The 15261-nt window shown below is 47.0% G+C and overlaps 1 protein-coding gene across 2 annotated transcripts in view; it reads right to left on the bottom strand.

The window, feature by feature from the left end:
* Positions 1-1632: 1632 nt before the first annotated feature.
* The window catches only part of FRMPD1 (FERM and PDZ domain containing 1), an 88391-nt gene continuing 74762 nt past the window's right edge, over positions 1633-15261 (bottom strand). For both annotated transcript variants that reach the window (XM_042965255.1, XM_042965256.1), the window contains 7 exons: positions 14139-14275; positions 12903-13029; positions 12663-12758; positions 10629-10811; positions 9637-9784; positions 7039-7845; positions 1633-4141 (listed from right to left, as the gene is read on the bottom strand). In XM_042965255.1, the coding sequence (XP_042821189.1) occupies positions 1755-4141; positions 7039-7845; positions 9637-9784; positions 10629-10811; positions 12663-12758; positions 12903-13029; positions 14139-14275 (3885 nt within the window). In that variant the 3' untranslated portion in view covers positions 1633-1754. The remainder of the gene's footprint in view (positions 4142-7038; positions 7846-9636; positions 9785-10628; positions 10812-12662; positions 12759-12902; positions 13030-14138; positions 14276-15261) is intronic.

Below are 15261 nucleotides of genomic sequence, written 5' to 3'. Positions count from 1 at the left end.
GTTGTCCCCATTAATAAGAAAATGTACTTGAGGTATGTAAGTAAGGCATCTGGCACACTGTAGGCCCTCACTAAATGAGACGAGTACTATTTCCTTTTGTCAGTTGGGGAAACTGAGGCCCAGCGTGGTGCCTATAACAACATCGCCAGGATTCCAGCTCTGGTTAAGTTGAAGTCCTGAGCTCCTTGCTTTAACTTGCAAACATACAGATTACGTTCATGTAAATAAGCTACATAGCTCTTCAGAGCTTTCTGCTGGTAAAAGTGTTCAAGTCCTGTTTAACATTATACAATTTTTATTTTTTCAGCGTCCTATTGTTCCTGTTATTCATGGCCACAAAATCACTACAAATCTATGTTCGAGAGCCTTATTCAAATTTTATTCAAAACATTATGTGAAAAAAAAACAGGCCTCTAAGAAAATAAATCTTTTCCTGGCACAAGTACTGGTTCACTGGTTAGTTAACAAATAATTGGTAACAAGGGGTGAGAAAGATATCTTCTCGTCTCCCAAAATATTGCTTTCCTCTGATTGCCAACGGTTTGGGTACATAAACACACTCATTCTGCCCTCCTTGTTCTGGGCGAAGGAGAGGAATTGGGAGGCCAGTGCAGACACACAACTGATCAGGAGTACCAGAGGGACAAAGGGACCCCTTGAACAAGCTCTAATAGCCCAAGGTGACTGTTTAAGCCAGCTTTGGCCTGGACAGAGAAGCCAGGGGGAAAAAGACATCCCAGGGGTATCTTGAGATCAGTTTTCCTGGAGTCTGAAAACAAAATGTAGGAAATGGTTTCACACTAGGAGAGGCATCCATAAAGTTTGGGGATTACTACTGAATTTTACTGAGTATTTACTAGATTATTTATTAGATTTCTACCCAACAAAGCAGGAACTATTAACATTCAGAGAAGAGAAAACCAAAGCACTGAGTGGTGAAGTAGCTTGTCCAACATCCCACTAAGATTAACTGGGATTAACTGGTTTAATCGGGATTAGTGAGAAAGGTACTAAATATATTTCTTTCCCTCTAATATTATTCTTAAAAAGGCAAATTGAATTCAGGGCTTTATGTTTGCCTTTACAGGTATTTGCCAGAGAAAAAGGGTGCAGCATTCAATTTGAGATAAAGCACAGAGCACCCACTCCTGGATGTGGGTCACCATGCAACTAAGGAATTTAACTGCCACCTAGTGGCAACCTATGCTTGTCAATGCCAGGCCTGCAGGTGCAGGTGCCGCAAACCAAACCTTGTGAAGGTAAAATCTATCAAATATCATATGTACTCACTCCTATTTGTGAAGGACATTGCCAAATCAGTGTGATACGCGAAGTCAAGACCATTTTTCAATGATCCCCACCTTCCTCCCTCATCCCTGTCATCCTGGGACAGTCTGTGAACATCCCCAGGGTAAACTATTAGGGCACAGTTTACTGATGGCAAGCTACTTATCTGTATCCCCCCGAGGGTCTGTGAGAATCCTGACTAGGGGCAGGGATTTGTCTAATTCACCTTTCTATCCTAAGGACCTAGCACATGGCCTGACCCAGAGGAGGTATTCAGTGAAATGTTTGTTGAATGAACATGAGTGAATGCTTTTGAACCAAACTTATCACTCTGTATGATTCAGGTCAGGATTAAGCAGCAGTTTATTTGAATACTCTAGTAAACATTTTGGAGGGGTGGTGGAAGAATGGAGGAGCTTCTCAGGGAAGTGCCCAGGGCAAGGCAGGGGCCTGGGCAACCGGCCTGCTCACAGGGCAGTGGATGCTCGGAACTTCTGGGTCAAACAAAACACAGCAGCTGTGAGAGCTGTGCACTGACGGGCCAAGAGTTTCACACTCAGGTCGTGGTAGCCTCTCTCACAGGTCAGCCTAGCAGCCTCTACGAACTGATGGTAGGCACACACCACGTCCCTCAGGTTCCCTGCTGCTTCCCTGTGCCGAGTGGAACAGCGGCTGCAGTCTGTGAACTGGAAGCACAGGCCGGCCAGCTGGACCAGGTGCTGGAAGGTGTCCCGCACGGCACCCTGCATCTCTTCGGGGGACTGGTCCATTCTGATCACATGTTGACAGCTCGCCAGGAGCTTCTGGGAACCCATGCAGAGGCGGCTCCGGCTTTCTGAAAAGTGCCAGGTGCACTTCTCTGGGGGATGTTTGTTCCCATTCCCCCAGGAAGCTTCTAAAATATCTTGTAATTCCACTAAGCTCTCTGTGAGTTGGCTAAAGCCCTCCGGGGTGCTGGCAGGGGCAGCTCTCAGCTGTCTCAGGGCCCTGGAGCAGTATTCTGGCCAGATGTGGCTATTCCTCGACAGGGGCTCCGCACTGCAGCTGCGGGCCCGGGCAGGCCTCCAGGGGAGGGCCAGCCGGCTTCCTGCAGAGGGCGGCGATGTGAGGGGGGCAGTGGGGTGTGCTTCCAAGGCCCTGTCTTCTTCCTCTGCTTCTGGCTGCAGGCCACGGAAGCACGTGGCATAGGAGAACTGGCAGCTGCACTGCTCCATCCCAATCCTGGGGGCCATTGTCTCATTCACACCCACAAACCCCAAAGATGTGGCCATCCTGAGACTGGCAGAAACTTTAGGATGGCTTTCTGGGGCAAAGCACAGGAAAGACTTCTCAGCAGGAAGGCAGACGCTAGGACTTTTGTCTTTGTTTTCTGACAGTGAACAATGGTTTGAACCTTCTAAGTGGGGCTCCTTTGGGGGACCCGGTAGTGGCTTTGGCAGAGAAGGAGCTGGATTACAACAGATCTGCTGAGGAGTGTCCCGAGAGGCTGTCTCTTCCCCTATCATGTGGTTAAGTGGCTCTGCCTTGACCCCCTCCAGAGGGAAGGCTGATGGAATGGTCTGGTCCCCAAGCAAGAAATCGGGGTCTAAATCCAGCTCTTCCAATAGTTTTTGCTCTTGGGCCTGGCAGGCTTGGCCTGGGGTTTCTCTGCTTTGTCCTTGGGGACCCGTGGGGGAATGTGGCAGGATCTGCTCAGTTCCTGTTACAGGAGTCTTCAAGGAGAGGGAGGTTCTCATTCCACCAGCTGGAGCATTGACCCCAATAGTCTGTGGCACAGCATTCGACAGGTCACTCTTGGAGTCACTTGAATCTTTCCCAGATTCATCGTGAAATAAATTGGTGCCGTTTTTGTTTGTAACTTCTCCATCATGTCCCAGAGATAGCTGTCCTTGTTGTTCCTCTTCTGTAGGGAAAGAAGCCATCTTCTCTCCTGAATTTATCCCACGTTCACCACTTCCAGGCCTGACTAGAGGAGGAGACAACAAAGGCTCTGTGTATTTGGGGGCAGTTTCTTGCATAGGATTTGTAAACAAAGATCCCAGTCCTGTTTCCAATTGGACCCCTCCCAACTCTAGTGTGTCTGCTTGAGAGACCTTATGTGGCCCTGGGCTGACGGTCAGGCAGACTCTATTTGGGTCTGGGTCAGCACTAGAGAGGGAGGAGTTGCTGTCCCCAAGCTCTAGGGTGAGTTCTTTGGGGACACTGGCATCCGAGTGTTGAAGTGGAGACAAGGCATGGGAAGTCTCTGCCTGAGCAGTATCTAGGCCAGATGAGCCTGGGCTGGAACAGTGAGGGGTGCTGGCTGGGGAACTGGCAACAGTGGCAGTCAGGGGGGCAACCCCAGAGCTATCTTTATGGTTGGGGTCAATCCGGAGGCGAATGGCAGAAATAGAAGACACTCGAGAGTCGATAACTGACTTGGTTTCCATGGTCTCGGGCTCCATCTCCATGACTCGGGAGGCTGGGTTTTTGCTCTTGGTCTGCCTCAAGGGACCCAGCAGCCCCAGGGCCTTGGTCTCCAGGAGGCCAGGCTCACCTTGCATGTCCTGCAGAGAGGACACAGTTGGGGAGGGTGCTCCGAGGGCCAGATAGGGCTCCCTGTCGTAGTAGCACACATCATCCACACTCTCCAGGGAGGCTGATGGCACCAGGGGAAAGGAGACCTGACAAGTGTAGTCAGTCTGTAGGAAAGACCTTCTTTTTCTCAGAGTCTTGGCATACTTCTTCACCCCTCCCCTTCTGCTTGGTTCTCTTCCATCTGGCCCAGGATTCAGGCTGTCCTCACAGATGCAAGTGCTAGCCTTATGCTGTAAGCTTGTGGCACTGGGTTCTGCAGCAGACACAGCTCTGGCCCCTAAGAATCAAGAAAGGGAAGAGTATGTGAAAAGCAGAAAAATAAAGAGACTTATAGAGGTTGGACCCAGGACTCAGGGTTGCCTGGGTTCAGATCCTGGCTGGATTGGTCAACCTTGGGCAGATTAAAGCTTGATCTCCTCAATTTGCTCATCTAACAGATGGGGATAATAATTGTGGGAGACATTTTTTGGTTCTTCATTGCCCACGATGCATGTCATTGTCTTTGGGTCACAGTACCCCAACTTCCTTTCAGGGAACAAAATCTCCCCAATGCTTACTGTCTGCTAGAACTCTTCATGAAGGTGCCCTACCCGCAGTCAGCCAAGTAGCCAGATTTATGACCTAGAAAGTCAGATACAAATTTCCTAGAATTTGCGTATTAATTTAAAAAATAATAATAATAAAAGTAGAGCCCATCCTTTGCAGCTACAGTATCCTGACAGTGAAGAAATGATGAGAAATCCTGTCACCCAGTCTCCAGGCCTGGTTACTACCTGTGTCTAAACCAGCTCTTCACCTTTGCTGGAAATTCTATAAGCTATCTGACATCCTTCTAACACTCTTGATTGGTGCTTATGTCAACCCAAGTCAGTCAGTACCAGTGGTATCAGTCAGCACTGGCCTACTGTGCTGGTTCAATGGACCGGTGCTTATCAAGCGCCCAGAACAAGGCCTGTGCTAACAGTGGTTCAGTGACGGGAGCTGCTACCACTGCTGTAGTTATTGTCACTACATGTGTGAGGATTCCGAGGGAGCTTTCTCTTGACAAAAAGTGTCATGACTCAGTCTCAAGTGTGGGGGTTTTGTGCATACCAGGATGGACCTTTCTTTTTTTAATTTTTTAATGTTTATAAAATTTATTTTTTGAGAGAGAGTGCAAGCTGGGGAGGGGCAGAGAGAGAGGGACCAAGGATCCGAAGCAGGCTCTGACAGCAGCGAGCCCAACGTGGAGCTCAACCCATGAACCATGATATCGACCTGAGCCAAAGTCAGACGCTCAACCAATTGAGCCACCCAGGCACCCCCAGGATGGACCCTTCTGAGCAGAGAAGCATTTTGTGATGAAGTCTAGGGAATAAGCCAGAAGGAATCAGGTACATAGCATAGCACTTGAGAATCAGAGGGCTCTTATCTTCAGATCAGCAGTTTCCAGTCTGGCTGCATCTTATTAAAAACCTTATCAACTCTAGGCTGCTCTTCAGGCCTCTTTAATCAGAATCTCAGAGGCTACAACCTAAGAAGCTGTGGTATTTAAACCAGGTCCCTTGGGTAATTATGATGCCCACCCATGTTTTAGAGCTGCTGCCCTAGGCCACCTATAGCCATTCACCAAGGGCATTTCTGAGGCCTAAAAAGGGAGAGACTCCCACAGTGAATCAGGGCTCAGACCAGAACCCTTATTGGCTCCTTGTGAAAAAAAGGGAATGTCCAGTATGGACTTTATTTCCCTGGCTAGATTCCTATATGGGAAGGCCTTGACTGATGGTCTCTGTTGTGCCCCCATTTTGAACCCTGCACAATGGCTGGCCCAGCTGGGCAAAGCTGGGGGCATGGATGGCAGTTGGCTGGGTTCTTTGGAGAACAGTGCAAATCTGCTCATAAGTTTCTCCTTCTTTATGGGCACAGCCAATTAATAAACTCAGGGTAGATGGTAGAGAATTTGTTTACTCATTTAGCAAAACTGCCAGGTACTATGTGCTGGGGACCCAGGGGTGAGTGTATAACACACGGTCCCTATACTCTGAGGAGTTCTTGGTTTAGTAAGGAAGAGAAATATCAACACAAAAGTCACACGAATAAATATACAATTACAGGCAGTGCTAAGTGCAGGCAGGAAGTACCCAGGGTGCTATGAAAACACGTGAAAGGGATGGGGAGACCTGCCCCAGTCTTGGCGCAGTCTGGTTGACGTTTCCCAGAGGAAGTGAATTTCTACGTGGGGCCTGATAGATGGGTAGGCACTTGTAGCCAAAGATCAGGGTGAGGAGTGTTTCAGGCGGAAGGAGCAGCACGTGTAAAGGCCAGAGGTAGGAAAGAACTTGGCACTTTTAAAGAACGGTAAGGAGGTCTGTGTGGCAGGTATGCAGAAAGAGGGCTCAGGAGGAAGGAGACAGAAAGGGACCATGTCACAGAGGACCTGGAGGGGCCTCACAGGGGCTGCTAAGGAGCTGGCCTTTCTCCCACAAGCAACGGGAAAGCACTAGAGGGCAGGAAGCAACAGGAAAGGGCTGACCCAGAAATAAATGAGCTGCAGCTTCCCCAGCTCCTAGTGAGTGACTCACCATCAGTGTCTGCGTGCTATTCTCTTAATTTTTTCCCTTCAGTATATGGTGTGTGCAACTGTGTGTGTGTGTGTGTGTGTGTGTGTGCGCGCGCACGCGTGTGTCCTGTAAGGATCTCACATCAACTCAGGAAGTCATTCTATGTGGAACTGGAAAGAAACATGACCAACAGATCCCTGGCCTTTTCTTACGTCTGAGTCCCTTAAGGGGCCACCAGCAGCCTATCAGGTTCTTCTTACTTCAAAGCCCCATTTAATATAGAGTCAGGGTCAATAATGACACAGCCACTTTGCCTCCGCTGAGGACTCCTGTCAAACCCTTTTCAATACAAATTCTGTCCATCTCACAAGGCCCAGCACATCTGCCACCTCTTCTGGGAAGCCTTTCCTGATTCCCATTGTTGAATTGGTGCCTCCCATCTCTGCTGGCCCACAGTTCCCCGAACCTCCCCTGTACCCCTGACTTGAAGTTATGACACATATAATTTGGTCCGCTGAGCCCGGGTGGGCCTTCTCAAACAAGGACAAGGAGCGTGCTTCAAGTTTGGTCCCTGCCCCTGCTGGGTATTCAGAAGCCGCCTGGAGTCTGTGCAGACCTGCTGGGGAGGGCTCACCTGAGAGGGCGTCTGGGGGTGTGAGCTTGTCGGCTGCATCATAGTACTCCTCATCTGAGCTGCCATCCTCAAAGGCCAGAGGCAGGTGTGGGCCCAGGGCTTCCAGAGTGGAGCTGGGCTGGGCCTCCATCCAGCCCTGCTGACCCCAGGCTGCCAGGCCCCCACCCTGCCGGGAAGCTGTGCTCTCTGAGCTGTCGCTCTGGTGGCTGGCCAGGGAGACACTGGAGCACAGGCTATAGTAGTCTGTCCGACTGTCCTCATATAGTCTGGGGTCCAGCCGGACCGCACTCAGTTCTGGTCCCCAACTGAAAGTCTCAGGAGCGGGACTCTCAGAAAACTCAGTCTTCTGGCATGGAGGGTTGGCTCTCTGGGCCAAGTCCAGGAGACAGAGGAAGCCACTGGTTTCAATACTGCTTCTCTCCTCTTGGCTGTTGGAATCAAGACTCTCTGGGAAGCCTGGCGAGCTAGAGTGGAAGAAGCCAGACCTGCTGGAGGAGCAAGTGTCCAAGTCATCCTCTTCTAGGGCATCCATGGATTCACTGGAGCCACTGGTCCTGCAGCCTCGGCTCTCAGTGTTGGCTGAGTCGGATGCCTCGGACTCAGCACTATCTGTCATGCTGCTGGCCCCGGAGGTGCTCGGGCCCCTCCTGGCCACCTCAGGTGTGGGGCTGTCCCCAGGAGGCTGCTCCTCTTTTATGAGTGGTCTGCAGGGGCCCAGCTTCAGCAGGTGTCTGTCGGAGAGAGGCTCCAGCACGCAGTCCACTTCAGAGGACTCCTCAGAGTCGCTGCACGCCCTGGATTCATAGCCTGTAACACAAGGGACACCGGGGGTTATATTCAGGGACTAGCAGAGGCTTGTGTCCTCCCACCCTTACCCTGCCTGCCCTCCAATTCTCCAGGGTGGCTTGCCCAGATCATGCTGTGCTGGCTGACACAGGACCTGTGGGCCTCCAGATTCCATGTTCTCCCCACACATCAGGGCTCCTTTCCCACATCTACCTGAACTGCCTAATGGGGACATTGTTACTTCTGAGGAGAGCTATGTGTTCATGGAAGCACGGAGGTATGTGGCTGGATTTCACTTTGCTACAGGCAGCATCACCTAGGTTTGCTAAGCCCCTCCTCAAATCCCAGCTCTGTCCTGTCTGGGCATCAAAATCAGATGGGGAATCATATTTAAAAAATAAAACAGATCCTTGGCCCTATCCCTGATATAATAAATCAAATATCTAGGGAGTGGGGGCTGAGAATCTGTATTCTTAGCAACTTTTTGTGGGATTCTGAGGTGGGTAGGCTGGCACCATTTTGAAGCCCGGCCTTGGGGACCCCCTGGTGCTATGGAGCTTTTAGGGAGGTGAAAACCCAGCTAGCTGCTGGTACTCAGGAAGGATTCATGGTTGGAAGGATGGGGGCATTGAGCCAGGCCTCCAATATCTCTTCTACCATTAGCCTCCAGAATGATCTTTCTCAAAACTTCTCTCTGTTCACATCACACTCTACTTAAACCCCCTCTATGGCATCCTCTGCCTACAGGGAAGAGTCTAAGCTCTCCCACGGGTTAAGGCCTCTCACAGAGCGGCCCCAATTCCTCCTCAGCCTGGTCACCCCTCACAGTGTGGCCCCAACCCCTCCTCAACAGCCTGGTCATCCCCTGAAGGCTTCACATGCTCCAGCCACTATAGAGAGCTTCAACAGATCATGACCTTGCCCTTGGTGTCATGCACCTGCCCCAGCAGTACTCCCTCCCGCCAGCAGACCTTCACAATTGTTGCCACTCTGCATTGTCTACCTGATTAGACTCTAAGGTATCATCCCATGTTCATAAACTGTGTTAAAACCAAAACAACAAGTACCAAAAACTCATCACTAATTATTTTTTACTTTATCTTACTATCATCTGATCTCTTGAGATTATTTATGTCTATTTGATCCAAATGGAGGAATGCTATATAATGTTATGCTACTGAGTATCTCTTCCCATCTCCACATTCAGTGACATCATATTGGTAGCCTGGAATTAGCTGTAGTGGGAGTGTTTCAACATTTATCAGCAAACCAGTGGGAAAATGCTGCATCAATAGTGCTGAAGCAAAAGCCTGATAGAAACTGGGAGCTGGCCTGGGAGACTGATCATCTTATCTGGCCTCCACTACCTCATTTCTTATATATGATTTTGACTCCCTTCTATATCCAGGTATCCCCTTTTTCTAAACATGTAAGGTTGAGAATTTCTATTATAATTCAAGAAAATGCAGAAGAGCACATACACATGGAATAAAAAACGGTCATCTATACTTTCTGAATAAATGAATGACATCTTTTTTGCCAGTAAATAAAGACAAAATACAGTGGATTTTGGAGACGATTTTAGGAAATACTACAGGGAATCGGAGACCTTCAATAGCCTATCTTGGCTTTCAGGGACTCTCAGATACATAGAGAAAACTCCATTTAGGACTTTAGGAAAATCAACTGTTCACCATTAAATAAATGGAAAAATAGCTCTCATCCACTTGGGTGGAAGTCTCAGTTCAACTCAATTCATCCCCTTCCCTTAAGGCTATGAAAAGGGCCTGCCCTTACTGGAGCAAGCCTCACCTTCTTCAGCAGATACCCGGTGCACCTGTTGTTTTTTTCCTGGCCAGAGGAAAATGGAGGTAACTGGGTCAACAAACAGCCTGTAGTACCCAGCAATCAGGCAGGCTAGGTCTTTTGCACTGTTGGATTCCAGCAGCAATGTCAGAACCTTTGAAGTCAAAGAGAGTTCTTAGATAAAGGGCCAAGGGATAGTGGCCTCAGTTTGAAGACTGACAACAAGGCCATGTGGGGCCAGTGAGAGATTCCAAGTAAATCCAGCCATGGCCCACAGGCAGGCCTCCTGGTATCTCATATTCTCACCTGCAAGACTTGAAATAAGCATACATGCACACATACACACAACCACACATACATGTACACACACACTCACTTACACACAGTGGGTTCCTCCCATTGAATCTCTATGAGGTCTCCTGCCTCTTCATCCCCTAGTCCAGCCTCCCCATCCCAACAACCCCACCCCACCCTGACCATTCATACAGTGAGGCCCCTTCAAGACCTGACCTGGAAAATGAAAAGGAGAGCAAATGGAGAAGGAAGAAGAGGGTGATGAGAAAAATGAAGCACCACCCTTGAGCCCGTCAGAATTAAAGCAAAGGAAGGCAGGGTAAATGTAGGACCTTCCAGAGAGGCCCAGGAAGTACCCCGCATCATTTATCCATTTTAATTGCTGCCACTCAAAACTCTTGGGCAGCCATTTGGGTCCCATACATGAGATAAAATCGTGTGGTGCTCCCATCTAAGTTTCTGAACCCGTCAGGAAAGTATATAGTCCAAGCTCAGTTTACACACAAAAATTATCTTAGGACCCTCCCAAGAAAACACACCATGTTCATTATTTTCCTTTTGATGGTACAGGATGGACAACTCATCCTCTTAAGCAAATGCTGGATATTAGACTTTGTTAATATCTATACTCTCATAAACTACCCTAGAATGATTTAGCCCCAAATTACAGAAGTTGGATTCAAAATTTCTTCCCCATGCATTACCTTGACATCCTGAAGATACACTTTGACCATGCTCACTTTCTCAGACTCTTCTGTCAGCTCTACACGGCTGATGTTTGCAAACTCTGCCAGTGTGGACATGATGTTGAGTTTGCTACTGATAATTTGGCTAATCCCATACTTGGCTCCAACTAGCAGGGCAATGTAGGATTCTCTATCCTGTAACTGCATTAGGGTGGAAGAGGAATTAGTTTTCATTCACAAGCTAGTGAAAACACATTGCACATGTAAGACATGATATCCCTCTTGGCCAACTCCTTGATTTTGATTTCAGGTCCTCCCTCACCACCTCTTTCCTAGACTACTAAATTAGGCAATAGCCTAATCTGGGCCTCATTGACGGCTATATTAAGTATAAATATATCTCCCACAAGACCTTTCCCAATAGAGAGCCAGACCATGGGGCTGTTACCTGTTCCACAAACACAACCTGTGCTTTCACACCCATGTGCCAATATTCATGCTGTGTCCCAGTGAAATCCTGACCCCTCTTTAAAAGAATCCATCAAAAAATAAAATAAAATAAAATAAAAAATAAATAAAAGACTCCATCAAAACCTACTGCCTATGGAAAACATCTGCTTGATCTGTCTCCTCAAGCCAGAGTAGTCCGTTTCCTCCATGTCGTTCCCACCCCACAGCCTCTGCACAGCTCTGATAGCACTGAGCTGTGACTTCTTACCATAATTATTTGTATTCAAGTGTTGTACTCATGTTAGGTTCCCTGGGAGTCCCTAGTGTCCAGCAAGCATCCTAAGCCAGTTCAATGTGGCTGGCTTCTCCCATTACCAGTTCTTACCTTAGGTAGGACAAGTAAAGGGAGACTGGGGACAGGAACTTGACAGCTGGGAGAGGATAGGATTGGCCCAGGGCCCATTGGCCCTTTAAGCCTTCCTTTCTGTGGATCTAGTCTCCTTTCCAACCTTTTGTCACCTACTCATACAAAGACTCAACTATTTTTCCCCTCCCCTATCGGATACTCTTCCTTTCTGTCAAAACATTGATTCCCTTTTTCTACCTACATTGTTAGGTCAGCAATCTGATTAATCTGACCCATCATTGTAAATGACTGAGAAGCACACCAAATATACTGAAAGGAGCTTTGTTTATACATATATATATATATATATATATTTGTATATATATGTATGTATATATATATATATTTGTGTATATATGTATGTATACGTGTATATATATGTATATGTATGTATATGTATATATACGTACATATACATTTATATATGTACATAAATCTCTAATTGGCAAATTGTGTGGTTTTGTGCTGGAGGGTTCTGGGGCTGCCTAAACAGTGCAGTGGGGGAGAGTTCCTGTGAGAGGCAGCCCACCAGTCACAGACTGCTGAAAAGCACAGAGCACCAGGCCCAGGCTCCAAAAAGAAAGCTGGGGGAGGAATGAGTAACAAAGGAGAGGGCTCTTTTGCTTCTCTTTTCCCTTCTCAGATCCACCTGTAGTTCTTCCCTTATGAACAATCAGGGCCATAGCCTAGCAGTCAATCATACATTTTCATATTTCTTTCATGATTTCCAATTCTTCCACTTTGCCTTTATATACCCAAAGTGCCAGAGTAAACTCGTCCATTTCCCTCCCCTCAGAATGCCTTTCCTCCTTACTGAAATCTGGTCAATCCAACCTTCTCGCTTTTTCCTAATCCGTCCTCCTTCCCATACTCAACCAGAAGCCAGCAGCAGTACCCTCTGTCTTCAAACTCCACAGCAGTAGTCCTGTGCCTTTCTCATGGCCTCTTTTGTCTGTTGGGTACTTTGTTTCATCGTTTGAGGGTGGAAATCAAGGTTTATTGAGTTCTGCCTCCCCCAGCATCTGCCAGAGGGCTGGCACCAAGCATGATACACACTCCCCAATGGTGTCATATTTCACTTCCCAAACAAATACCTGACAGGTCCTCAGGACTTTTAGGCCAAAAGATACACTGATCTTCAGAGGACCTCTAAATTCCCTTCTAAGAGTAGAGATCTGCATTTCTGTCATACGTACCATTAGAGTAGCATTAAAGATTTTTCCACCATACGTCTTGAGTTCCCCAAGGATCTGTAGATAATTTAAACGAAGCTGGGCAGCAGAAATAAGTTGCTTAAATAGGAGGAAACAAAGACTTAAATTAGAGTTATTCACTTGCCTAAAATCCACACAATGTTGAAAATGCTTTCCCTGAGGTTTCACAACAGACAGCTGGGGGAGGGGAAGGGTTGGTGTCATCAGAGGCCACAACATTACCTTCTGTCGGGGTTCCAGCAAATTCTGGTTCCTCTTCATGTGGAAGCTAATGGCTTTCTTGATGTCTTTGCCTTTCATGTTTCGGAGTAAAGTTGGAGATATAAAGTTCTCTATTCCCCAGTCCTTCCTGCCATGAGATATCGGAGACACCATTTTTACAGTGCACCCGGCTCTAATGAAGAGCATAATTACACTTCATTCAGGAACTTAGTGTTCCCAGAACACTGCAATTATGAGCCTCTTTCTCAACAGAAGAATCTACATGTATACATAAGTGTGTGTAAATATACATAAAATGCATTTATAACTTTATGTATTAAATATCATATATTTATATATATTTAATACGCATGTACTCTCTCCACAAAAATCCCAGCCATTCAGGAACTAAGCCCCACTTATCTTTCTGGGAGCTTGTTGCTTTTGGTGTGGTATGATACTCTGTTAATAAGAAGAGATCTCCATCTTTTTTTTTTTTTTTTTTTTTACTATAATACATATCAGAAATACTGATCACATATGTATAATACATTCTCACACAGCACCTGTGAATCCTTGAGGTTATGCTTCAGAATGGTGCCAGCCTAACAGCCTCAAAATTCTCCAACAAACTGGATAAGAATACAGATCCTCAGGTCTCATTCCCTAGAGATTTAACCCAGTATTTCAGGAATAGGGTCAAGGATCTGTTTTATGTTTTAATTATGATTCCCCATTTGATTTTGATGCCCAGACAGGACACAGTTGAGATTTGGTGAATGGCTTAGCAAACCTGGGTGATGCTTCCCAGAGAAAAATGAAAACTTAGCCTACGAACCAGGACGTGTTAGAATCCCAGGACTTGAAACTGCTCTAATAGGAATATAATACCACACAACTGGTTCACACAAGATTAATTTCCAAGGCATTTCTGCCCTCAGAAGAGCTTTACACTGATGTTGTCAACGGATATCCCAAGACATTCTCTCAGGAACTGGGAATCTACAAAGGGATCCTGTGTCATTCTATCTGCAGTTGGCTTCTGCCCCCAAGTGCGCAGCCAGATTCTGACATCTGGGGGAGCTGGGCTGGGTCCGAGACAGTGGGGAGGGAAATGGATGGAAAGACAACAGACAGATGGGCAGGTTGGTGAGTATCATCTTTCTGTGGAATCTGGCCATCCTGGCCAGGAGCCAGCCAAGTTATAAATGCAGCCCAGCTGCTGTTGACGGCACGTAGAAGTCGCCTGCCACTCACTCTATGTACTTCAAAGAGATCTTCTGCGGCTGGGCACATGCGTAGATCCGCTCCTGGATGTGCAGGGCTGCGAGCCGGAGCGCGGAGCTACATTTCATTTCTACCGCAAAGCGCTCCTGGAGCACATCACTGCAGCTCTAGAAGAGATTACATCAGAGGAATTGGGAAACAAGAATACATGGATTGTGTTCCTAGTTCTTTCAGGTGAAAGGCTCTGAGACCCGGATCTGCCAATTCTTGGCTATGTGACCTTGGTTGACTTACTAAGACTCTGAACATTGGTGTCTTCTCATTGCTAAATGCAGTCAAGTCTACCTTACGCTGTTTCTGTGAGGTTTAAATTAGATAACGTATGAAAGGAGGCATAAGGACACAGCATTACACAAATATAAACTAGTTTTGGTATTATTTGCTGCCATCATTTCTGTAAGATTTGGGCAAGTTAACTCATCTAGTTTGAGTTACCTCATTGGTACAATGGCAATACCTTGGAAATGATTCTTTTTTCATCAGCAGAAAAATGACATGATACATCTCACCCAAGCAGGCAAAGTAGGGGGAACACCAGGCTAAGGGTCAAGGAGCCAATTTTTGGCTCTGCCATCAAATGCATGGCCCGGGAAAATCATGGGAGCTTCCCAAGACTCCTTTTCATCGTTTCTAAAATAAGGCTTTGAAGGGGAGCCTGGGTGGCTCAGTCAGTTGAGCATCCAACTCTTGATTTCGGCTCAGGTCATGATCTCACGGTTAATGGGATCAAGCCCTGTGTCAGGCTCTGTACTGACAGCACAGAGCCTGCTTAGGATGCTCTCTCTCCCCCATCTCTCTGCCTCTCCCCCATGCACACTCACTTTCCCTCTCAAAAATAAATAAACATTTTAAAAAACTAAATAAGGCTTTGAAGCACTAATGCCACTCGAAGCAATAAAAAACTGTAGCTCTAAATGTTAGTAGAAAATGTATCATCCACATTGAGGGCTAAGCCTAAATTTCATTAATACATAGCAAATATCCTAAAACAGCAACTATTCTGAAGGATAATCAAGCCTATTCTTTAGATAAAGATAATCCCTACCAGGGAGTTGCTTAACCGCCTTAAGCTCATGTTCAAAATCACCCAATG

This window comes from Panthera tigris, chromosome D4 (assembly GCF_018350195.1).
Source record: "Panthera tigris isolate Pti1 chromosome D4, P.tigris_Pti1_mat1.1, whole genome shotgun sequence".
In the NCBI taxonomy this organism is placed as follows: Eukaryota; Metazoa; Chordata; class Mammalia; order Carnivora; family Felidae; genus Panthera; species Panthera tigris.
Note: the sequence above shows the minus strand (reverse complement) of the source record. Positions and strands in the feature narration are given on the sequence as shown.